Raw genomic sequence first — 25305 nt, forward strand, 5'->3', positions numbered from 1 at the left:
AATTACTATTACAACTATGGATTCTTCCTCGTGCTATATCAACTACATCATTTTCTTCACAACAATCCTCATACCAAATATTAATCAGTTCTGTGAAAGTTAACATGTAAAATCTTTCATCTGATGCTGTATCCATGCATGTGAGAAGAGCATTTTTCTTCCTTGACTTTTTAACTTACATGTTGTTCAATACAATCATTCCTGTTACATATCACTGACTTCCTCCGGAATTTGACATTCTAGTTTCTCACTATCAGATTGATAATACTTGGTGTACACCTCTCAGATGATGAACTGCTAGCTGTAAAAGTTTGGGGGATAGAGGAGGCTTCTGAAATGAGTTACATACTTTTGTTTTGTTAAATCCTCAATGATAAGCATTTTTTTCCATTTTAATCTTAAAACATAGAAGCAGGTAACTTCAGATAAAAAACTGCCTTCATAAAATTCAGAAGTTAAATTTTTAGACAGGTGAAAGCATGACAAGTTTACTAAAATGAAATTCTAAAGAATTTTGTAGGAATGCTGGACTGATTTTCTGTTATTTATTTTCAGGGATAGTGTGGTTTAGATGGAGAGGATGGGATTACACCTTGAAGAGAGCCAGCATGATGATCAAGCCAAAAGCCACCTTTCCAAGCACATGATTCAGCTTGTTTAAAATGTGAACACAAATGAGCGAAGGAGCAGCAAAAAATCTCTTCCATTCTGAAGAAAAGAGCATTTAGTTGTATTCGATGAACTTATTACAGCGGCTTATCTGATGAAGGAATTTGAGAATGACTGCCACACGATTTATGAGTGCATTTCTTGCAAAATACAAGTGGAGAAGTGAAACGAACGACAAAACCTTGAATGTTTCAATGATGGCCAACCTAAGCCAATTTGAGGCATTGATCTTATTTTATCTATCTGCCACAATTACACAGACCATCTCCCAATAGCCTTCCTCACATCTAAAGAAGTGCTGTTAATTCCATGTGTAATTGAGACCTGATTGGAGTGAAACCAAACATGGGAAAAATTCACATCAAAATTTCAATGGAAGTGAACTGAGTTAAGCACCATCAAAAACACTAAATGGTAGAAAAAATTGGTCCTTTTCAGATAAATCAGGCGTAAATAAGCGCTGTTTTTTATCGGGAAAGTTAAATATATCATTTAAATATTATATGCCACATAAAGTGGAACTTTGAACCCTATAAAAATATATTGGTGACTTCCTAGAAATGTGTCACTCCACATGACAGATGTCCATTACTCTAACTTATTATTCAGTCAACTCATATTTTCTGCCAGTACAAATGATGTGATGAAACTATTAGGGGAGTGCTAGAGTGTTATTCAATCCACATTTGCCTCCTTTTTTTATAAATTAACAAATGAGAATTTTTCACCAAGTAGCTCCCTTTTTATTTAATATCCCACATAAAAGCCTTGCAATATTTCTCCAAGAAACAAAAATATTCATACCTGGAGCTGAATACATTAAATTTGGTTAAGTTCACATACAGAACTGGTGAAGGTTTGGCAGTAGTAACTGGGCAGTATTGTTTGGTTTGTCCTATATATTTTATGAAGAGATGTGGTTGATGTAAATATTGTGAAACTTGTATAAAGCCATTTTTGTACATACTCATTGTTTTAATTTTAACTTCATGCTAGTTTTTAAAATACTCCAATCCAAAGTATTGAAGGTATCCTGTGTAATGAGAGGCTAAATCTAACCAACAATAAATTAATAATAGGATTCTTCAGCAAATGGAAAATAATTCTTTCTGCATTGAAATATCTTCCTACAACTAACGTCACCTTGGGAAATCTACAAAAGAAAACATCCAGCAGCAAACAAAAATGTTCATACCAAAATATTAAACGCAATTAAGGAGTTAAAAATCATAATATTGGAGATTGCATACGTCAACAGATAGAAAAATCAAGTCATCCTCAGTTGAGATGTAATATTGAACAAGTACAAAAGTCCAACCTCACTCGGAAGTTGACGCATTATATCATATCCATCTTCAGCAAAACTTTCCCCAAATCACTTGCCTACACCATGTAAAACTTTTTATGAGATCATGAATAAATGCATAATGAGACATGCATTCACTCATGAATGCAGAGAGATTCAACAATTAATGCAAAGAATTAATGCAGTAAAAATAGATTTGGCCAAAAAAAATTTTGTGAAAGCATTTGTAACCATGAACTAATTTCATACTATTCATTCCACCTCAATTCAACAAATATTGTACACTTGGGGTGTCAGATTTTAATATTTTTTTTCTGATTAGCTGTTTGCATACCTCCAACTAAATAGGCTGAGAATGTTCAGTGAGATAAAATTTTTGTTTTAATTAGGTGCATTTTAATTTTTTATATTTTGGTAAAAAATATGCCCTGAATCTCGTAATTGTTCATCAAAACATTGGAAGGAGATATGGAGGATCTGACCCAGTGCAAAAGCCAAGAAATCTTTTCTGCATGTAATTAATTCTTTTTCCTAATCAACACAAAGTGGTCACATTTAGAAATAACATGAATACCATCTTCACATTCAGAGGTCATTCACAATGATATTTGAATTGATATTTGTTCAAATAATATTTCATCTTTTCATGGCAATAATTAATATCTTATTTAACCATTACAACATGATTAAACCTGAAAATCAAGTCATACTACAATGATTGTGATCTGCATCTACAGTTTAGCTTTCCCAGTAATTTTGTTAATATTTATATTAACATGTACATTTGCTACACTGACAGTTAATCATTGAAGTTATGGGTCATACAAATATGGTCTGGAGCAATTATCACATTCATTGAGTTGTATTATAAGCCTACTTTATGTATTTCTAAAAGGGGAGATGGAAGGCTGTGGGAGAGAAAAATATTGAAAGAAGATGGAGAAAAGTTAAAATTAGAAAAATTAAGAAACAATTTATTAAACATTTAATTCCAACATTAATAGGAAATGGTATTTGGTCAATTAATTTCACATTTATACTGTTGAGCAAAGTTTCATCTTTATGATCAGTCATAAATCATGCCCATATAACAATTTTAAGGAGAGATAGAAGGAATTATGTCATTCAAAGCACAATTTTTTCGAAAATGTGAAAAAATTAAAATTTGCATATGTACTTACCCCACACAAAAATTTCATCAAGCAAAATTGTCTTGGCATATTTAGTTTGAAGTAATGAGTCCATTGTGAAATCCATTAATTACATGAGGCGATTTATGACCCACATCGTAGTCTAGAATCACATTTCACACTGTTTCATGCAGAAAAAAAATTTCGTGATACTTGCCATGACTCCCCCTCTTCCCCACATGAGATTGGGAGAGAATAGTCTTGACCCCCTCTACTCCTTAACACCTCACGTAATTAATGGATGGCCCCTAAATATCCATCCGTCAGAAATTTTCATCAAAATATGAGACGCTAAGGGTCAAACGTTTGTTTAGTTGAGGAGGAAAGACACATACAAAATTGTGACCACATATCTCTAAGCCTATTGTGCAGCCTTCGAGACTCCAGTGGCTCCCAGCCTAATTTGCTTAACATCTGGGTAATGCTGTCTGTATGCCCGTAGCAGTTTTTGACAAAGCCTTCCTCCTTTGTATTTTAGTCAGTTTGCAGAGATTATCGAGATTATTGCGGTTAGCAGAGATCATGTAGTGAAGGACTATAATATTTACCACATGAAGGCTTCATCCTTGTCCTGGCACTGGTCTTCACTATCACTGACTTGCCTTTCTTCATAGCTTTCTTTTTTTCCAACACATTCAACTGCAAAATAAAGAAAGTATTTTACTGGCATGAAAAGATTATTTTCCCAACAGAACAGTTCTCACACACAAATAAGACCATATTTGTGGTGTTCTAAAAAAACCCTGCAAAGTTGCACTCATATCAAAACTGTAGCGGTCAACAACCTAGGATAATGAGGATCTTTGAAAACATGTCATCTAAATATGTTCAATTGAAAATAACTGAATCGCATATGAATCAGTAGAGTAGCCCTAACATGGATAATATTTCCCTGGATAACATTCAATAATCGATTTAAATCAGTTTCATATCCATTTGCATCCACACACAGCTGACATTTTACAAATTCATTTTCACCAATTCCAGCTATTCGATTGATTTAAAATTTTGCACACAAATGAACTCACTCTCAATAACAATTCCATTTTCTACTGTATATTATAAAATGTAGATAAGAGACTCAGTATGAAATATATCATCATTATCACAGCTTTTCCTTGTGAGGAAAGGACCAGAGGATTAAGAAAGAAAATGGATAGAACAGGATGGGATAGAAAATAGAGGATAAATAGAATGGAGCAGTGAAGGATAAAGGACAATGTGGGGGACAGGGGACAATCAGCCACCCCCACATAATTCCAGGAAAAATTGAAAAGATGATATTGCTTATTATTATTATTATATTATTGAAGGTGGCTCTCCAATGAAAGATTTCATTTTGGCAGCTTGATGAACTGTTTAAAATTAACTTATGAATCCCTAAGAGCACTTGTCAACGCATAAAAGACCTCAGACATATTATAGCATAGAGGTATTTCATACCACTGAAGTGCTACGGAAAGTAATGGATCCCTTACTCCGTCATCCTATCTACAAAAACACATTGACCTTAACTAGCCCCAAAAATGGGAGTCAGGAGGCACTCTACTCCTATTCAAAAAATTTCTCTTATTCTAAATCAAGGCAAATCTAAAACAACTTCTCCACCACCCACAGCCATCTACAGGGGGACGTATGGTAAAATTTGCGGCCTTGATAAAAATTTTGGAGAAGGAATAAAAAATAGAAAACCAGGGAACCTGGTTGAAATCACAATTGGAGTATAGTAGTCTTACAGTCCGGCCGCAGAGAGTTGTCCGATGACATTAAGACGGGTCTAGTTCGGGGTAGGGGGCAAGGTTGCCAGGTAAGAAAGGGAAACGCCCACGTCACTAGTAAACAAAAGGGTTCCGTGAAGAAATGAGCCAGAAGGGACGATGAGCGTGAAGTACCCAAAGGAAGAAATCTTTGTTTTGGTGATTCGAAGAAAGGGGCTCAGGCTTGTTTCAGTGCTTCATATGCATGTGGCAACGTCGCATGACAGGGCGAGGGTGTGAGGTGCATTTGGGGGACAGCGATTGGCTGCAAACCATGCTGGCGCAGGATTCTCCGCCCCTCCTTTTGAAAAGTCATCGGACAACTCTCGCCGGCTGGACTGTAGGTGAGGAGTTGGGAGAGGGGCAATAAAGATTGTTATTTAAGATAGAGTGCACTATCAATCATTGGGGGATGGGCAACCAAGGAAGCACCACAATGCTAAAAACTTCAGCTTTTCCCCTACAGATACAAATTAAAGTTAAAACTTTAGAAAGCTCCTCCTTATTCCATCCTCACTTTTTCCTATCCACCTTTTCACCCTTCCCTCACCTTCCACCTTAATGTGCCTCTAAACCCCTTCCTCCTCCCTGTAGAGCACTGTATTTTGTGATTCTGCCGTTAAGACATTAAAATATCTGGCTGGCTGGAATACAGACCCCATACAATATACATGGACCTGACATCACCGCGAGCCCAGCACAAGAAGACAATATCCTGTAAGGATGAGTCACCAGTTATCTTACCTTCCCATTTCTATTTCATTTACCCCTCTTTCACCTCTTCAAGCAGAGTTGGCCAAATTCTTCTCCATATTCATAACAATTTGAAAATAAAGTCATGAAAACGAATTTCAAAAACCAATTTCATACATAAAGAGACAGTCGTAGTTTCATTCATATGCATCTACAAACAGTCTAGTATAATAGCTACTTCAAGAGGAGGAAGAGGAAACAGCTCTGTGACTCCCATAACATTGCTTTAGTATAAGGAGGAGATGTACGAGGTTGGAAGTGAAGAAAAAGATTAAAAAAATCTTATAAATAAACAACACTCAATGTATCAATTTCAATTTAGGAGTGCACAACAAAGATACAAATATTGCTCTAACAAAGCAAAATCAGCGATTTTAAAATGTATTTCCTGTTGGATTTTTTAATTGAACAACATTCTTCATTGAATGCAAACACCACATTTGACTTTAAAAATAACTTAAATTCTAACTGGGCTTACAACCCAGAATTATAGGTGAAATAGTTAACCAATGACTGCTGACACAGCAAATTAATCATAAAATTAATTTTACAGGATATTTAATACATAGTTAATTTCACCTTCCGTAGGTATCACTATATTTCCCATTACTTTCTAAATTCATGTGAGATTTTAGATTCTCTCCACTAATTACTTTTCCAAGCTATGTAATGCCGCTTACAAATGGCGACGTACTAAGTCCTAAGTTTAGTATACATCCACTCTTCACAAACTTTCAACTCCATAGATAAACAAGTCATCAAGAATTTCTAAAGAAGACTTAACTCCTCTTTCCGTTAAATCGAAACTAGAACGTGTTGGAAGAGCTCCATATTAGCAATGTTCGAAGTGTTTTCATTGCTCCTCTTTCCATTTCCATACTTCTTCAAAAGTAGCCCTCTCCAGAATTTCTGAAGGGCTTCATTTCTACAGAAATCTTGATATAAGTCAATTTTAAGTATTAAATACTCAAGACTTGTGAAGAAGGATGTGTAACGAAGTTGTAATCCTGAGAATACATTTATTCTCAGGTTATCAACTTATTGACAACAGAATCATCAGAGAAGTATATTAATGCACAGGAAACTACTCGATACCTCCACTGCATAAATGCTCAACAATCGCCCACTGAAACAAATCCGCTCATCTAGTACTATAAGGGCTATCTAGGTGAGTGGATTTGATTCGGTGGGCAATTGTTGAGTGTTTATGCAGTGGAGGTATCGTAATGTAGCACAAAGAGTAATAAATATTTCTATGGTGTATACATTTAATAAACCCATGTTATGCATTCACATTTACAACTTTTGCATAATTTTTAATTCAGGACTGATTTTCAAGTAATAAGTAGCATGGCTTGTCCAGATCTTTTCTCATGAATGTTGTTTAACAGAAATACTATTTGGATAGCATTACATAAAAGAAAAAAAATATTTTAACTGGATAATTCATACCCCAGAAAAAAGGGTTGTGGGTCATTCAAGATAAATTTCGTGGAAATATATACTACTTATATTTAATTTGTATTTTATAATATTAAGAAAAGGCCTTTAAAATAAGATACTATAAAGCATACTATAGGGGAAATAAAGAGGATAGATTAAAATATGTAGTCATGGTTCAAGAACAATTGTCATTCTTCACCTTCAAACCCTTAGGCATCACACCATCTCTTAAATTCAATATTCCTTCAGTCTAATTCCTTTCATCCCAATCATTAATCCTATTTCTCCCGCCCATTCCCTATTCACCAAGATCACTTACTAAACATTCCTCACTCGTTCTTCTACACCCAATCCCATACCCTTGGCCTGCTCTATCACCCACATCGTCATTCTGTTTCATCTCCATTGATATCCATTCAAGCTTTTCCTTGGTAACTAATTTCAAATTACATATTTTTTCCCATCCTCCTTCCTGACTACCCTTATTCCAACATTATACAACATTACCCTCTATATGTATCATGCTCTTTGTCCACCTTTCCTTCACTGTTTTCCTCGTTGTTCCTGTAATTGACATGAAAAATACGCATTTTTGGGTTGTTCATCATCTTAAAAACCAATTTTACAGGATAAGTTAGAGAACGCCAGGAAATAAGTCGTATCATGAATCAGCGACGTTCATAGACGATCAAACTACATATTGAAATTAAAAGGCAATTTCGAATGCTAGATTTGTCATTGTGAAAAACCTAATAAGGTCCACCTTAGGTGTTCTTTACATGTAAGTTCTTTAAGCTCTTAAATTAAAATTCAGATAGTAAGTCAAGAGAAAGAGATGGTGAATCACACTCTCCTTTGATCGAGAAAAAAATGTTTTCGCTGTGGTATCCCTTGCTCACAATTAACCGCAAATGTTCAATGCTCAAGAAGACCCAATAGTTTATATCGATCACTCAGTCCACCACGAATTTTCCTTCAAAAATACAAATTTCAAATAGCAGTAAATTATAACACAAATCACATTAGGAGATTGGATGAACACCCACTAAGACTGTAACCACATAAGCTAAGCTAGCTTAGATAGATCAGTAAACATGCAGAAGACTTTTCACCAGATTCATTCCACTAGAAGGGAGATGTAACAATACAAAATTGATTAAAATACTCACCCCATACTCTGATTCCAAGTAATTATCTCCTTTCTTCAACCTCTCCCTTCTTCGGCCGGCGACGGGGGACTCCATTGGATGAGCACCACTTCGACAGACAGCGTTGGCGTATAATGCCTTGTGCTGGTGACTTATTTATACACAGCGTACATCCAGATATCGCACAAAGTTGGCTTTATTGCCTCATGAAGCAGAAATCGAACCAAAATCCCTATTATATAAAAACTGGCCGAGTACTATGGCCGTAGCACTAAGGCTTTTCCTGGTGGTAAGAGAAGCATAGCCATAAAGATCACCAAATTTAAAGTTACTTCTATTTTCTCATTAATCCTGACGATATCACTAAATGGATTATAAGCCACACATTTTCCCCAATATAGGCAATCAATCATTTCAATCCTAAAACAAGAGTGAGCACCGCATATTCGTGTAAGGAAGCACTTAAAACACAGAAACGACACTATATGTAACTGAGACACTCGCATACACTAATGAAATAATCGTGATGAAACTGAAAATAACCGGAGATTCATTGGAAATCAGGAATTCCCAACGCAACTCATGAATTACACGAAAACAGAAATTCAAAGCATTGTCGTTACTAATTCCCTCTATATTCCGTTCATTTATTTCGACGACAAATGAAGAACGCCGCTTGGCGTCCAATGAAATCGAGCCGTTGGAACAGCGGTAATATCAAAGGAGCTATCAGCTGGAAAGACAGTTAAATATGTTATTGCTTTCCTATTTAATGAATTAATTACCTACAATTATGCATTGCATAACTCACCAAAAAAAATTATAAAGGATTATGTTGGAAATTTTGAATGACAGTGGTGTACTTAGGGTGGAGGTGGTGATGCTGAAGGTTGTTTGGCTCAACAAAACTTTGAAATTGTATCTTAACAGGTTTAGTCTAAGTTTTCATGATATATAAGAATAATATAACATCGTTTAATTTCATAAATTAAATGTCGAGTTGGTATATGAGAACAATGTAATGACTATTCGAAAATCCTAAAAAATATGATGATTGAAATTTCAAATATGCTTTAGTAAAATACCTAAACGAGTAAAAGTACGCTTCAATCACTATTAAAAATAAATTATTTCCTGTACGCGTAGGTATACTTAAACTCAAAATTCAATCGGGTGGTTTTTAATTATTTAATAGAGAATAAAATGTTTAGTTTCTGAAATCCATTATCCTCCTCAAGGATTAATTTATTTCAACTGGTGCATTTCAAGTATGCCCTTATGTTTAAGAAAAGAGAATATAAATCGGTATATTTTGTTCGCCAAATCATAAAATATTATCTTCTCCTTTCAAAAATACTTATCTATATAGTCAATGTTTTTGCATCAAAGCTCTGTGATACATATGTCATCATAGCTTCTCATTAACCAGAAAACCCATGATAACCCTTACACTTTGGAGTCTTATTATCTTAATTTAGTTGGAGAAACTAAGCTAAAATAATATCGTTAACCATTTTCTTAGTAACTAATCACAGTAAAGAAGTTGAGATTAAATTGTTAAACATAAAAAGTTCAAAAAGATGAGCTTGGATTTCTTTTCTACAATTCCAGGGTTGATATCTACACTATGAGTACCAGAAAAAGAAATGACTAAGTGTGCTTTGCAATTGTTAGTACATTTATTGTTAGCCCCTGCACAAAATATCCTTTTTTTCAAATACCATACAAAATAAGTCCTTTCTTAGCTGTTATATAATTTTACTTGTTTGTTATTCATCCCAATGTTTCACATAATAGGGAAATTGCATACTTTTTATAAACAGTATGCTGATATACTACAGTAAACACTTAGTACCACAACATAATTTTTTCCACTTAAAATTCAGTTTATACACTAGAAAATGACTCCCAAAAGTCTCCCGAGTTTCGTGGGCTAAAAAATACCGCCCCCACTAATCTTAGGCCGTGACGTCATAGTTCAGTAGGAGTCCAAGATCCAAGCCCAGTAACTGCAGGTTTGGAAGAGTCACGTTGCGTTTAAAGGAGAACATGGGTGAAATAAGGAAACATTACAAGTGGTGCATTGTTCCTCTGTGCAATAACACCCCTTGTGCTGAAGATGTTTTTTTCATCCAATATTCAGAGCTTCGGAGAGCCTATAGCTGGGCCATTGCACAGAGCTCTAATTATGAGTACGAGGCCTAATCATACACCCATAACTCCCCAACTTTACCCTTGGCTCACAAAAGGCCCTTGTCAGTCTAAACAATCTTTGTTTAGACTATGCCCTAGGCTCATTCCTCAGGGAGATTATACATTCCATTCCCTCTTATAGCAGTGCCAAAAATAGTAGCATTTTCTCTCCTCATCTCAAAGCTAGAGAAGCATCTTTCCACATTCTCACTTTCAGTTCAGTATGCCAACTGCCCAAAAATGATCGATGCTTCAAGGAATTCTAGATATTATTTCATCAATTGTAGATGAGAGAAATCACCATATGCATGACTACTCTACAATCAGCATATCGATGGCTAAGTTCTAACAAGATGTACATATCTCCAAATTTGGCCGATCTGTCAAGAGTTAATACTGCTCAATACTGTTAATAAAAAATAAAATTCAAGCAAAAATCAACTCTTTGTTTGCAATGTATGCTTCTTTTTCAGTTTTATGTACGTATTTTTGTTTTTAATTTCAATTTAAAATTAAAGAAAAAAACCTCTTTACATCGTAATGGAGGGGACCAAAATTTGGGCAATATGATGCATAGAGGTTCACTCTATAGAGAGGTTCACATTTTTTCATATCCTTTGGAAATTAAAGGCACTACTGTCTTTTAAACCATTGTATTTGTATGTTTAAACAAACATGCATGCATTAGTGAACATATATTTATTATTTAATAATAACAGAAAGCAAGCGCTATCACATGATTTTTACCATGATTCAAGAGAAAACGATGTGATCTCTCATAATTCAACAGTCACTAAAAATGATTAGGATAGTTTGATACCTTTTCCTTATTAACTGTTAGGCATGCTCTCATATGGAACAAACTGGCCATAACTAATGGTTAACATGAAAATTACAGCGTATTAAAGGTGTCTAAGAAAAAAAATAAGCGTGAAACATTTCTCGCTGAAAATGTCATTCCAAGTATGTAATCGCGGCTGCATTAATGGTCTCTATTTGTCTCAATACAATTTTCGGAGGTAGTTAGCCCATCTCGGGGTTGTCTCCTTGGTATGATAAGTGGAGGTTTTACGAGATAAATAGGTTCACTACATAGAGCCTATAAATTTACATGTAAAACTGATGGGACCATAGGGGTGGTATGAAGTATGGAGGTTTACCATGTAAAGAGGTTCACTACATAGAGGTTTTACTGTATAGTATACAATTTAAAAAAATCATTGGTTCATTTGCCCTCCTCAAAAGCTGCTAATTTTGAGATATGTGTTGTTAGAACTTAGCCATCGATATGAATTTGAGAATGTGAGAATGTAAAGTTTATATCCATTAACAGCCATTCAATCTTAATCTCATTTATTCGATTCACATATTCTAATTCAAATTTATGGTAATATTCTTTCACCTTTTTATTGAGACTTTGAATTGAAAGGCCTCACATGAAAAATTCTTTGGGAGGCAATAAGGGTAGTTGGCTGGTTGCCAATCACTGAAGGGCACAGGCCTGAGACAGCTAAGGAATCCATAACTTTACAACAGGTATTCTGCTTGCTAAGGTAAGTTTGCATGCTATATTCTAACCTGTTAATGATCAGATTAATGGATTAAGTTCACGGTTTACTTAGGTCACCTCGCACTCATTAAAGCTTTTGAATCCAAGGTTTTAGATCTTGATGTAATATTACGTATGTTGACACATTATCGCATATATCCAGCCTGGTTCTGTATGAAAATACAACACTCATTTGACACTCATTTTCAAGGAAGGCATTATTGGTTTGGTATCTTATGCATACTATTACAGTGTCTTTGGCCTGACACCACTACTCAGACTACCTATCATTTGGCTCACAACCTTTTACCGGCATGGAATGAGTGACCTTAACAGGAGTGATAGGAATTATTAACCCTTTCCTGCCAGCACCTACAATAGGAAAATGTTTTCGTGCTACAAGTAGCATGAGAATATTTTAAACCTCTCTGTACGGAGCTCTTTTTTGGTGTGAAGTTACCCTGGTATTATCATCCCTGAGATTTGGGACCTGGCACAATGGGCCTGTCCCTTACCCCGGCCACTAGACTAGTCCCTCTAACCCTACCATAGTAGGAATCCACGGTAAACTTATTGAGTTACCATTGTTTTTTTCAACCAAAAATTGTATTTGATTTTCAATAATTTACTCTTCTAAAAGAATTACTAACATTTTTTAAGCATTGTGGAATTTTTTACAGATTTCAAGCATTAATAACAACGAAGTTAGTAAATACAAGGTAATAAGGCTATAATTCCGGAAGTCTGTTATTTTTAATGCTAAATTTTTGTTTAATAATTGCTTACACACAGAACAGAACAAAGAGTTCATTTTAAATTATAAAAAAATTGTAGTATGGACAAATTATATAATTGAAAAAACTATTGACAATATAACCACCTCGCAACGGATTCCTGCGGTGAGGATGATCATAAATGCGTGGGAGGGTCGAGCTTATTTGCCAAGGAGTGGTCCTAAGGACTCGCTAAGCTGGGTTACAGGCTGGGCCTGAATGCATCTGACAATTGCCGCCTCAGCGGTCAGTTCACTTCCCTCGCATTGGCCAGAGCCGACGTTCGGTCGTTTGCGTTAAAAAATCCATGACAGCTATAACCAACATCAGGACTACTACCTATGATTATGCCCGTCAGCTCCACCCGACATTTGGTGCAAAAGGGCCCCAGGTGGATTGTTCCCTCTCCCATCTCTACCCCTTTCAAAATAGCAATACAGGATTAACTGTTTCTGTTACTTTGTGCATCACACACTGAAATTTCTTTTGTTCAAGATTTCAAGGTATATAGCTACCTCCTTAGAGTTAGGAACGGGAGAGTGTCATAAACTAGGTAAACCTTCACCCCCAAGTATCTGCCACTGTGAGGCCTTGTTGCTTGTACCACCACCAGGCCTTTGAGTGAGTTTATTTGGCACTGGTAATTAGATATATACATATTAATTTAATAGACTTCCGGATCATGAGTTTTCATTGTTTTTCTCTCCACCTAATCTTCTAAATAATAGGGTCCCATATTATAGGGCCATATTGCAGGCAAATTGTGTACACTGGTCATTGAAAGGTAAGTGGAGTATCGAGAGCTAGAGATAGAGCATGAGCAAGATATTTAAAGAGCATGGGTAAACAACTGGCAAAGAGTATTGAATGAGAAGTCTTGTGCATACCTACCCCACAATCTAAATACCAGATCAAATCTAACCGCAGCACAAAGCCCACCCAAATATGTGACATGCTTCTCTAACTATCAGACATGGAATACCCAACTATGTTCCCACCTTTAATTAAGTTTCTCACCATTTCACATATAAATTTTCTGTGGTGGCAAACTTGATTCGGAACTTGGAATTTTATTCTTGATTACTATTACACAACCTCTCTCTTTGTTTAAAATATCCACCCAATTGATGTCAATGGTACTAAAAACTCAATAGATCCCAACTTTGCACTGCCATCATGGTACAGTGAAGGCTAAAGGAATATTTTCAAGGTGAAAATTACACAACATTTAAAAAAATTTATGGGAACATTTATTGAAACACAAAAGTAATCCACACTATTACTTCTAAATAATCACCTATTCACAATATGCTCAAAGGATTCATACATGGTTTCAACGCAGCACAGAAATCCCAATTGACTTAAAATATTTGTAATAAAGAAGATTACCAAGACCAGTTTCAAAAAATCTTAGTCTTGATGGCAGTAAATGAGATCTGATTTGAAGCCATCAGGTCATCAACTTCATAAAAATTTGTTCTGGGTGGCATAGTGGCACCTTATAACAGACACCACCAAGCCCGAGGAATTGAAGGATTACATTTTCTAAAAATTTTAAGACTGTGAAAACAATTTAATGGTGCTGTATGTACATAAATGACTTAATCAACATTTCTATAGCTCTAAAACTGACAATCAGCTGCCAAAATTATACAAAAAATACATTTATAAACAAAAAAATTACAACGCTTTAGCAACAAGAAATAATCTTGACAAGATTGAATGTAAAGCCGGGATATCTACAAGTTAGTGTACCTGCGAAAACATCAACAAATTTTTGCTCAATAAAAAATCAGAAATAATACAAATAATTCCAGAATGATGTTTCTTTTAAAATAGTACCAAGATGTTTATGCAACAATGAATAACATTTCAACTTAGGACCAAATGTTTTGCAATGGATTAGGTATTGGTACCAAATAAAAACATTTCATTGGCAATCTATGAATACTTAAAACCATACAAACAAAGTAGTTTCATCTCAATATTTATGCTTATCACCTTTCATTTGTGCAATATCTCTCAAAGTACAAAAGAGTCAGTTATTATGTTTTATGAATATTGATTACATAAATCTAAAGTTTTTGGTAATATTCACAGTCCTCAGTCACCAAAAACTGATTATTTGATATAGTGGAAACAAGTAAAAACTATTTGTAAGACTTCTATGCCAATTTTGTTAAAAGCAAGACATTTAATGGCAGTTTTACACAATTTCTTTTGATTTCCATGAAATTCGATAAACTAATGAATAAGCAAGATACTTCCACTTGCTAGAATAGAAGTGTTCCAAAATTCAAATTTCCTAATAAAACAGATGTATGGGTGAATATATTCCAATTCATTGGAACTGTTTTCACTTTCAAAATTGCTGCAACTTGTGGCACAAATTTCAATTACAACAAGAATGCGAACGTTGCCTAGTATCAAGGTAAAATGAACTGCAATTATTGCTCCGCTATAAATTAAGACAGGAGTCTATGGAAATGTAAGTTAGCACAGCGTCAAAATTAATTAAATAAGATTCATATTAATATTCCATGATGAAAACTTACATACTGACAAATAACTTGAATTTTTGCACAACTTCTTACTTTTTGCAATGAGTAACACCAGTATTTTTTTCACTGTACAGTCCTGTAGTATTCATAAAATCAATTGTCTTAAAAAATCTTACTGTTATCTTCTGAGATGATAAAAAGGAAAGCCCAAAAAGGTGTCTTAGCTCTTCTGATCGATCTTGCAGAGTTATATGAATCAGTTTGTTTAAACAAAGCTGCAATACAGGTCAGTCCAGTTTGAACAAACTTTGAGTGTCTAATCACATTTTTAATACAACTTTTTATCACTGTACAAATCCCACGAGGCAAAAAAACACACAACAGGAGTTCCACATTAGATCTCACTGAAACATTAGACCATAGGAATCGCATCCTCCTAGGCTAAATATGTGGCCTGTAGAAATTGAAACAAATGCCACTTCAAAAAGTTTAGACAATAGTACTGAACAGATGAATCTATTCAGACTGGTATTTAGCTCATTTTGGTCTTCAAAAATCGACTACCAATAACAAGAATGACATCTACGATCAACATTGGAGAGTGATGAATTTAAGAATAATCACTACAATGCACTCTTTGACATGAGATTATGAGCGAGGAGGCTGTGATATCGAAGAAAGTTACCTTTCTTATTATAAATGCTGACCAAGATGCTAAGAAATGCAGCATCAATAAGCCACTCAAGGTACAATGCAGCCATGTGCTTGGCAATAGAGTTCAAAATGAGAGCACTGACAAAGATAAAGGGTAGCTTGCCGCTAAAGAACAAATGGAGCTGATGAGACTTTAGTTTTTGGCTAAGTGATGATGTGTTCAATGACCAATTTCGAATGAATAACATTAATTGAGGGCAACTCAATGAAGAGCATAAATACTTAAAGAAAAAAGGAAGGGCTTGAAGCAAGTATGTTGGATCCTAGTCATCACCACTCTCAAATGACTTCACCAAATACCATTTGCATTTCCTCAAGAATGCCACTTCTCACAGACCTGTCTAATCAGCAATGATCATTCACTCAGTCTTGTATGTCAGAACACAATAAATCAAATCTTTCAATGGCTAAACACATTGACGAGTACTAAGGATGGTCGGCTCTCCATCACCATCACTTTGATTAAGGCTGGCTTCATCTTCTGGCACTTAGCTGCCTATGCTCTTCAAAGGAAATCGAGGCTGGAAAAAGGTCCACAAAATTGATGCTCACATGTTGTATGCCACATAAATGGGATCAAGTTGGTCCGCGAGAAAGCCATCTCTGAGGTGCATGCGCTGCTTCTCTCCCCGAGAGTTGACTGGTACCACACCGGGGTCAACCACAACTGCAACACCAACCACCAAGTGATGTTCCTCCAGCACTGCATTCGTAACCAATGGCACCAAGTCGAGAGCTTCATTCTCATTGCCATCCAACTCGACCACAACCACCAACAAATTGGTCCATGTGAAAACAGCACTGAAAAAAAACCACAAGAACATAAGCAATCCCAACTCAAAAAACATGAATGATAACGATATTAATTTGAGAGAATGAAGTGAATTTAAACCTTGAGACAAATTATCCGTTAAATTTGAGAGAATGAAGTGAATTTAAACCTTGAGACAAATTATCCGTTAAAATCTAGGTCAGTGCAAGTTTGATTTATGTGCGGAAAATTATAAAAGTTCAATATTTCTTCCATCATCATTAGAGAATTTAAGTAGCAGCATCACTTAATCTCTACTCCTATGTACAAAAGACAAGCTTATGACACATTCTTCTTTCAAAAGGCTGGTTCACCATTTTTTCTAGCAGAATACAAAAATGATTTCAATGGTGGTAGTGCAAGCTTTTGCTGTCTTCAAATCATCTCCATTGGAGGCAAAAGCGCAGAGTAACAATTATTTCAGAAAGCAGATAATATTGGCAAAGAGAGAACTCTATGAGAGAAAAAAGCCCGGTGGAATAATTTCCCTAATCAATCATATCAAGTTTTAGTTCATTTTTCATTCTGTTTAGTTTTATTAAGCTTTACCAAAGATCTGAGCCAAAGTTGGGCGGCAAGGTACCGACTAAGGCCCAGATTAAATGAATTTAGGGTAAAAAATAAAATATGAATGCTAAATGATACATGCCAAATTTTGAAGCTGGCAAGCATGACAAATTAACTATTTACCAGCCATGGCTCTTGGTAATTTTAGGATTATAGTGAAATTTCGTTGAAGTACCAGTTGTTGTTCCTTTCATTATAATCAATTTTTATCAAAAATATGTAAATTATATACACCCACTTCCTGATTAATGCTTCTGATTTTTTTCCATGAAAAACAAGTGCTAATTGAAACAGTGGTATTCGAGTAATCAAGTTCTAAACTAATGTCAAAAACTAATGTTCTGGAGATTTATTCGTCTCTAAAACACCACACAAGAAATTTTATTAATTCTCTTTTGAAAATACTGCTGTAATAATCATTTCCCAAATTAATAAAAATTCATCAACAGATAGTTTCTATTCCATTTGTAAAAAGGCTCAATAAGATCAACAGAGAAAAAGGCTAAAATTGATTCCAGCTTAACCAGCAAAATTGTACTCCAGCACGCCACATTTTCAACATGCATCCCATTCAAACTTGCACAATTGAGTCTGCTTGTGACTCCGAGCATATGGACTTCTCCTTCACAGCCAAACCACATGGAATGCACCACAAGAAATGAAAAATTCACTAACTGACCATGCATACTTTTGGGTACTCCACAATATCAAATAAAACTGTACGAGTAGAATTAAGTACGAAATAACAAATCTTGAATTACTCACCACTCAGCTATTTTCTTGTGGCTCCTGAGCACAGAATTTTCTATATCTATTGGGTGGTACCGCATTCCACGCAGCATTATTGTCTCATCCAGGGCTCCAACAACAAAAACAGCATCATGGAGTTCTGGAAAAAAAATTAGCGCACAACCATTTTACAGAGAATACAAATTACTTTCAATGGGGTTTCACAGCATTTCATCATCTGTATGTATAATAGAAATAACATTTATTATAAAATGCACAGCATTTACCAGATGAGATGCATATCCTAAATAATCAATATATTAATGTTGCAAAGATGCACATAATTTTAGTTTCCTTGCTAAGCATTGGCCAGATCTTAATTCCAGTAGATGAGTAAAATATGGGTTCAGGGTTTAGCACCCGGAAACCAAAATTTTCTAATCCAGAACACCCATAATCCAGCAATATTTTCAAGGCCAGCTGCACCGGAAACATAAATTTTTGCAGAATAACTGCATTCACCTTCACCTGCTAAAACTGTTCCCCACTCCTAACAAATACCCTCTGGATACATAATAAAAGATACACAGTTGTATGTTTCACAGAAGTTTACTTAACCGACCCAGGTTTCGACATTACATTACACACCTTTGAAAATGACATAGTGTAATGTCGAATCACTAAACACTATGTCATTTTCAAAGGTGTGTTAATGTCGAAACCTGGGTCGGTTAAGTAAACTTCTGTGGAACATGCAACAGTGTATCTTTCATTATGTTCCCAGTCACCAAGTTCCACCAAGTATCGCCATCCAGCCTTAAGTTGAAATACTCTCTGTGGATAAACCCCAAATCTGGTATCATCCAACGGTGGCGCAGCCACGGGGGTTTTCCGGGTTACCGGGTTCTTAAAAGAGGCACCAAAAACGAGTAAGATGACCTCAATAAATGACTTTCAATGAAAATTCATACAAAATTACTGTTTTTGAGTCCTAAAAATCACATTTTAGACATCAAAAATACAAAAATTTTCCGGGGGAGGACTCCCCTTTGCTCTGGAGGGTTTTTCATTCACTCAGGAAGGCCCTGAAATCTCCAGTGAACAACTGCAAAATCCAGGCTACGCCTCATTTAAGTCCACAAAATACTGGGTTTTGGAGCTAAACTAACTTGACAACCTTTAACCATTATTACCACTCATGAAGAGAGTAACATACTTCTACAGATGAGTTAACTAAAAAATGCAGAACCCATGCCCTAAGAAGAATTACTAACTCACAACTATTCAGTAGTGAAAATACATATATGTATTGTTAAATTATGCTGAGACTTGATTTTTTTTCTTATTTTGACATATGGACATGTGAACATCCTACCCTATTTCTAATTTAATGTAGGTAATCCTGATCCTAACATCTGCTACTAAGAAAAAATTATTACACAATACTCTCCCGATTATCCGGGCTAATGATGGGGAGAGACGACACGAACAATCGAAAAACACAGATAATCCAAACTTTCACTTAAATGTCTTGTAATACTCATAATTTACGTAAAACAATCAATGCATTATTATTTATGCAGTCATTCTGTTATTTAAGAGTGTTTCCTGGACTATTTGAAAGCTTTCTTCGCTGGTTGTCGATCTTTTTAGCGGCGATAACATGGTGCACTCGTATTATAAATGCTCCATGTAAGGCCTGGTTTCAAAAACCACACATCCGTTGCTGTGTGATCACAGATACAGAAAAGTGGTTTGCACAAATGCTTGAAAACCACTGCTCGACGTCGGAAACTACACTGTCAGGCACCATGCCACGTAGTCTCGTCTGGCACAAGTTGCTAATGCTGTGCAATGTGTATCAAGGAGCGCAGTCAAGCACTGCGAGGCTTGGAAAACAGGAATATGGAGCTACCATGAATGCAGCTAGCGCGCGATCACTTCTGTTTTATGATGGGGATTCTGAGGGAAATAATAAGCCAGGTGTATCCTAGCATTAATACCGTAATTCTGATGATTTTGCATCCGATTTTAAAAATAAAGATCGCGGAAAAAATTGAGCGAAAGTGAAAAATCATGCACGGATAATCCGCAACCAGGATAAACTGCAGCCAGATAATTGGAAGTCTGCTGTATTTACTAAATTTGACCTATATAGGAATGCAATCTAAATAGCCCAATTATGTATTGCTAATTCTGAATCAGCTAAGTGAATCTGGTCATTAATCTCGGTTCTTCAGTGGTTTAATAGGCACATATTTTTTCAAATGGAATTATTAAGACCCAAGAGCAGTAATTTGTACGCCCATCTTCACATTTAATTATTCCTTTATATTAGACTTGAGAAAGATGTCATTGCTAGCCTCTATCAGCTGGAAATCTGAGTTTTTTCTACAAGTAAGATTTTCAGAGGCCAAATCTAATAGGTATTAATGATACAATTCAAAATTCTGTAACAATGGAATACCCCTAAGATAGAATTCCAGTCTAATTATGCATGCAATAAAGATCAATATTACAAAAGTGAGGAAAACTAAAAATACCAAAAGATGCAATATTACATATTTTGCAACAATAATATAAATTAAAGGTCTCAGGTCTCAGGTCTCAACTGCTCAAATGGGGCTTTTCCATTGAACTCAAAGACAGTTGAACCCTTATCTCCCACTGGAATATATGATGCGATGATGCCACCACAAAGAGGTAGAAGTTCTTTACTTTGATAAGAGTTTTAACGATTTATGCTGCACTAATCAATAAAGATAATTTACCAGAGCCAAATACAACTTAATGCAAATGCAGACACTTTACCATGTAGATCTAGAATTAAAGTATTAAATGAATTAAGACTATGAACATGACACACAAATCTTCATATTTTGATTACATGATCTTACCTGTTACATCCATGTACAGCTAGAAACAAGGTAACAATGCCCACAAGGTCTACTTTGGAGTGAGACAAATCATTTTTCAATCCAACAATTTGAGGCACATAACTATCAGTAAGCGATACTCTTCCCATAATATTAGATGAAAGGACAGTTGATGTTAACCATACCTACACTGCTACATTATGGAGTACAACCCTTCATGGTTAACATCCAATGATTTTCCTTCCATTTACCAACATCCAAGTTCATAATGATAACAGTAACTTGACTTAAGATTACTGCCAACTGTGCAGATACGAAGTGTCCTCATTTACTGGTGCAGCATTAAATATTGCAAGATTTGATAAAAAAATATTTTAGCAGTTTATATTTGACTTTCATTATCATTTACGACTTCTGTAGAACCATTCAGTATTTTTGTGAAAAATCTAATATGCACAGGAACAAGGATGCTGACTTACAAAAAATATTGGGGGGCCCAAACCAAGGATCTTGCCTTGGGAAATTTTATAAGTAGCGAGTTTTAAGTTTTTTAAGCATTTTAGAAGAGTCATATGATCAACTTTAGAACCCTGATAACTCGAATCTCGATATCTGGACACTCCGGGGAAAATCGACAAGCCTGACACATTTTTTCCTCAAACCTATAACGAATTTTTGAGGGGGCCCGAGCCACCTCAAGCCCTATGGAGTTGGCACCACTGTACCGGAATCATGTTCATGTTTTGGTGAACTGCTCCCATAATTGCACTTCAAAATATTGAATACCCCGATATTGCCCCCCCCCCTCACCCTCAAAGATATAAAAAATTCATTCAGTCTGGTATTTTGGTGCATACTTTTGGTCTATGGCCTCAAAAGGTGACTTTGTACAATGGACCAATTTCAAACAGCCTAAGCCTAGAGTACCTAATTTTGCAAGATTGCGCGAATGCTGCGATACCGAGTCAAAAACATATACGTACTCTTAAATTATAACAAGTTTATAAAGCACAATAACTTTCCATTAGAGAAATTTATGTTCTTGTTGACAAGCCAATACTTCAGAAAAATGTAACAATAATAGTCATGAAAATTTTTAAACAAGAGACCTCAATGAAGTGTCTAGCACTAATCATGTTGTTTCAACAAAATATATTGAAAAAACAGACTCTAAATGAATTAGAAAAAATATTACATGAAAGCATTTGCTAAGATTTCTCTTGATTCTTCTTCCATGCTGGCGATTTCAAATATGTACTCAAAAAACAAATTACAGAACCACTGATACACTGCATGCACAAATTTACAATATAAATTAAAACCTAAAGGCACTTAGGTGCTTATTCACCATAAATGAAGATGAATTGCACACCTGCATCAAAGTTAAGGAGCCAAATAACTAATCACCAATCTTCCATGATAATTTTTTGTTACGTGTTTTTTTTTAAACTAATGAGGGGTACAAATGAAGAATTCAATATGGATTTGAGGGTCAAAAGTCAATCACTACACAAACACTGCTAACTCTACTCTATTTAATGTAATCTTAATATCTAATGATTATGTGCTGTCATCTCACTAAATTTTGGATTTGCAATAGCAGAGTTATTTGATCCAAATGAAAAGCTCATGGGTAACAATAATTCAAATGCAGTTATAGAGAGAACCACTTCTAAGGATTTTTTACAGCCTCTTAAGTTTATGCATTTATCAGAATTTATCAGAAAAAGAATGCCCTAAAAACTTGTGGAGTTCGAAAACTTCTTCATTTTGTGGCTGTGCAGAAAATGAAAAGGGAACAAGAGGACAAAGAAGCTCAAATTTATATGCCACCATTGATCAATACAAAGATGTCAAGAAATTTTAAACCTGTCCAAATAATTATGTTCTTACCCAATCTATGAAACACCAATGCCAAAAAACCGTTACTTGACACAACTGAAATAAGAAGTGATGTTGATCTATCTAATCAAAAATACTCATTCATCTCACATCAACCACATTCAACTCTCACACACCAGTCTTTGAGTTATGCAAGTAGATAAGAGATTTTCAATTCTTTATTGAAGTATAACCACTATTGCAAAGAAGAACTCAGTGAGACGATTGCACATCAGCCACACAGAGGTTTCACACATTCTCATGATGTATGATGATCCCAACCCTTAAAATCATGCCGATTTCAAATAATAACAAAGTGAATCACCAGACAAAACACAAAATTTGTTTTACTAGCCAGATTCTGATTTCTTCTCAAGGGATACTTTTTTTCAAAATATCTTTCCAAGGCTAATTTCCAAGTCCAAATAAAATAAAAATTTTGACTTCAAAAGAAAAAATACAAAGGCAATCACATGGTCCAGACTTTGAGGCAAAGCCAACCATGTGTTTGCGGCAACCACCAACCTTTCTCCCCCATAGCCAATGAAGTTGATGATCCATCCAACGAGGTAGGGACTATTTGCTGTGAGAGCTCACCTCCGACACCAGATGGTATTACTGTTGTCACAGCACCAGAACTTCCTACACTACCTCCCCCGACCGAAACCTCATCTCCTATGGCAGCAGGCGTGTCCGACTGGACACACTCAGTACGGCGAAGGAAGCCCAAATAGCCGGTACGAGCATACGTCTCTCCCGTGCTACCAGTTACGAGTCGAGCATTGAAGTGGTCCCCATAATCGCTCTCATCACCGTAGATGGTGAAGTAGCCACTGGCATTGTGCGATGACTGAACCCATATCTGAAAAAAGTTGTTTTTGTTTCAATAAAAATATTCACTCATTCGCTAAATACATGCACTGTCATAAACGTATCACACCCCAAATACAATCTAATGGGCTACGCAAAGGAAGCCAGTGGGATCATTCACAAAGACCTGTAACTGCAATTCATTAAGAGAATTTGGAGGATTATTTGCCATTATCTTATAGTTTCAAAATAAAAATTCCAAAATTAGTGCCCATTTTTCCAAATTTGGTAACACTATGCGAGCACCAGTTCATTAACTGCTTCTACAAGACATGCTCATTGATGGAAAGAATCTCTTAAGAGAGTGAAAACAAAAGTGAAACACACGAGGTCGAGGCATGACACCGAGGAGTTGCTGAGAAGCGGTGACTTGCTTGGCACGAGATCGTGAGGTCATCAACTTTTCTGCGCAACACTTTAGGCTTTTTTGATCCCATAGTTATTATCCATTTTCAGCACATTAATTTTTATAACTTGGACTTTAGAAGGAAAGTGCCTCTATTCAAATATAAAAAAAAACATTAATTTGTGTATTGAGACACTTTCATGGTCACATATGAAGAACAGCTGAACAATGGTATAAAAGTAAAAGTTAATGGTTGTTGACTGACCTCTCCTAGATGGGAATCACCACATTGCCCTTTAGTGTCTGGATTTGCAATGATGACCTTAACTCCTGGAAGCAGTTTCCCTGATTCCATGAGACAGAGAGAGTGCGGACTCCCTCGCTCGACCAAGGACACCCGATCATTCCTCAGGGCCCTCAGGTCAACATACACCGTTGACGGTTCTGGACTAGATGCTCCCTGAAATTAAAAAAAAAATTACTCAAGCTAACATACAACTCTTGAATACCAAAAAATATGCATTGTTCATACTGGAGCAACCATTATTTATAACAGTACCATTTTAATGCGAAGGCAAAACGCTAAAATTTAAATACTGAAGTTTCCTAGAAAACAGAATAATTCAACTATCTGCAATGAATATTAATGAATGGCGATTACCAATTAACATGTGTATTTTCAGACGTGTTTTTACACTCTAAGAGAATGCTGACATACTGAATGCCTAAGATTACCATATTTTATTATATACTGTTATAAATTATTATTAATACGTTTTTCCATCGTAAACTTCCAAAAGAGAAAGAGATCCACCTTAGATTTGAACAAATTTCATTAGGTGATGAATGACTCTAGGGAGATCAAATAAAATATTCCACAACGTAAGCTAATCTAAAGTATGCTGAAAAAACAAAATTTTATTAAGTTGAACAACTAAAGAATTTTTGTGGATTATGAATAAACCAGCAAAGCCTGGATAATACTGTATTTAGTTAAAAACACAATCCTGCTTCAATAATGTTCTCATAGGGGGAAAAACCAAACTGACATGCAATTGGAAAGAATCTGACTAGATAAATCATAACCATTTTCTTAAAATTGTGTACGTTTTGTATATTTTCTGCGTCATATTTTATTTAAATCATCAGCACTCATGCTATTGAAAAAGAAGTTGCTTTGAGATGTAGATGGAAAAGAAAATGAGAAAAAAGGAGGATAAGAGAATTAC

The 25305-nt window shown here is 35.5% G+C and overlaps 3 protein-coding genes across 9 annotated transcripts in view; 1 reads left to right on the plus strand and 2 right to left on the minus strand.

Annotated features, from left to right (window-relative positions):
• The window catches only part of LOC124158985, a 279907-nt gene extending 278272 nt beyond the window's left edge, over positions 1–1635 (plus strand). The window contains exon 7 of the mRNA XM_046534438.1: positions 556–1635. Within this exon, the coding sequence (XP_046390394.1) occupies positions 556–647 (92 nt within the window). The 3' untranslated portion in view covers positions 648–1635. The remainder of the gene's footprint in view (positions 1–555) is intronic.
• LOC124158984 overlaps positions 1–8889 on the minus strand; it is an 801817-nt gene extending 792928 nt beyond the window's left edge. The window contains exons 1-2 of the mRNA XM_046534437.1: positions 8288–8889; positions 3714–3804 (exon numbers count right to left, since the gene is read on the minus strand). Coding sequence (XP_046390393.1) covers positions 3714–3804; positions 8288–8362 — 166 coding nt within the window. The 5' untranslated portion in view covers positions 8363–8889. The remainder of the gene's footprint in view (positions 1–3713; positions 3805–8287) is intronic.
• Positions 8890–14008: 5119 nt separating this feature from the next.
• The window catches only part of LOC124158987 (disco-interacting protein 2), a 470427-nt gene continuing 459130 nt past the window's right edge, over positions 14009–25305 (minus strand). For 6 of the 7 annotated variants that reach the window (XM_046534446.1, XM_046534444.1, XM_046534447.1 and 3 more), the window contains 4 exons: positions 24342–24536; positions 23386–23722; positions 18140–18263; positions 14009–16797 (listed from right to left, as the gene is read on the minus strand). In XM_046534446.1, coding sequence (XP_046390402.1) covers positions 16545–16797; positions 18140–18263; positions 23386–23722; positions 24342–24536 — 909 coding nt within the window. In that variant the 3' untranslated portion in view covers positions 14009–16544. The remainder of the gene's footprint in view (positions 16798–18139; positions 18264–23385; positions 23723–24341; positions 24537–25305) is intronic. The other variant, XM_046534443.1, reaches the window with a different exon arrangement.

This window comes from Ischnura elegans, chromosome 5 (assembly GCF_921293095.1).
Source record: "Ischnura elegans chromosome 5, ioIscEleg1.1, whole genome shotgun sequence".
Taxonomy (NCBI): Eukaryota; Metazoa; Arthropoda; class Insecta; order Odonata; family Coenagrionidae; genus Ischnura; species Ischnura elegans.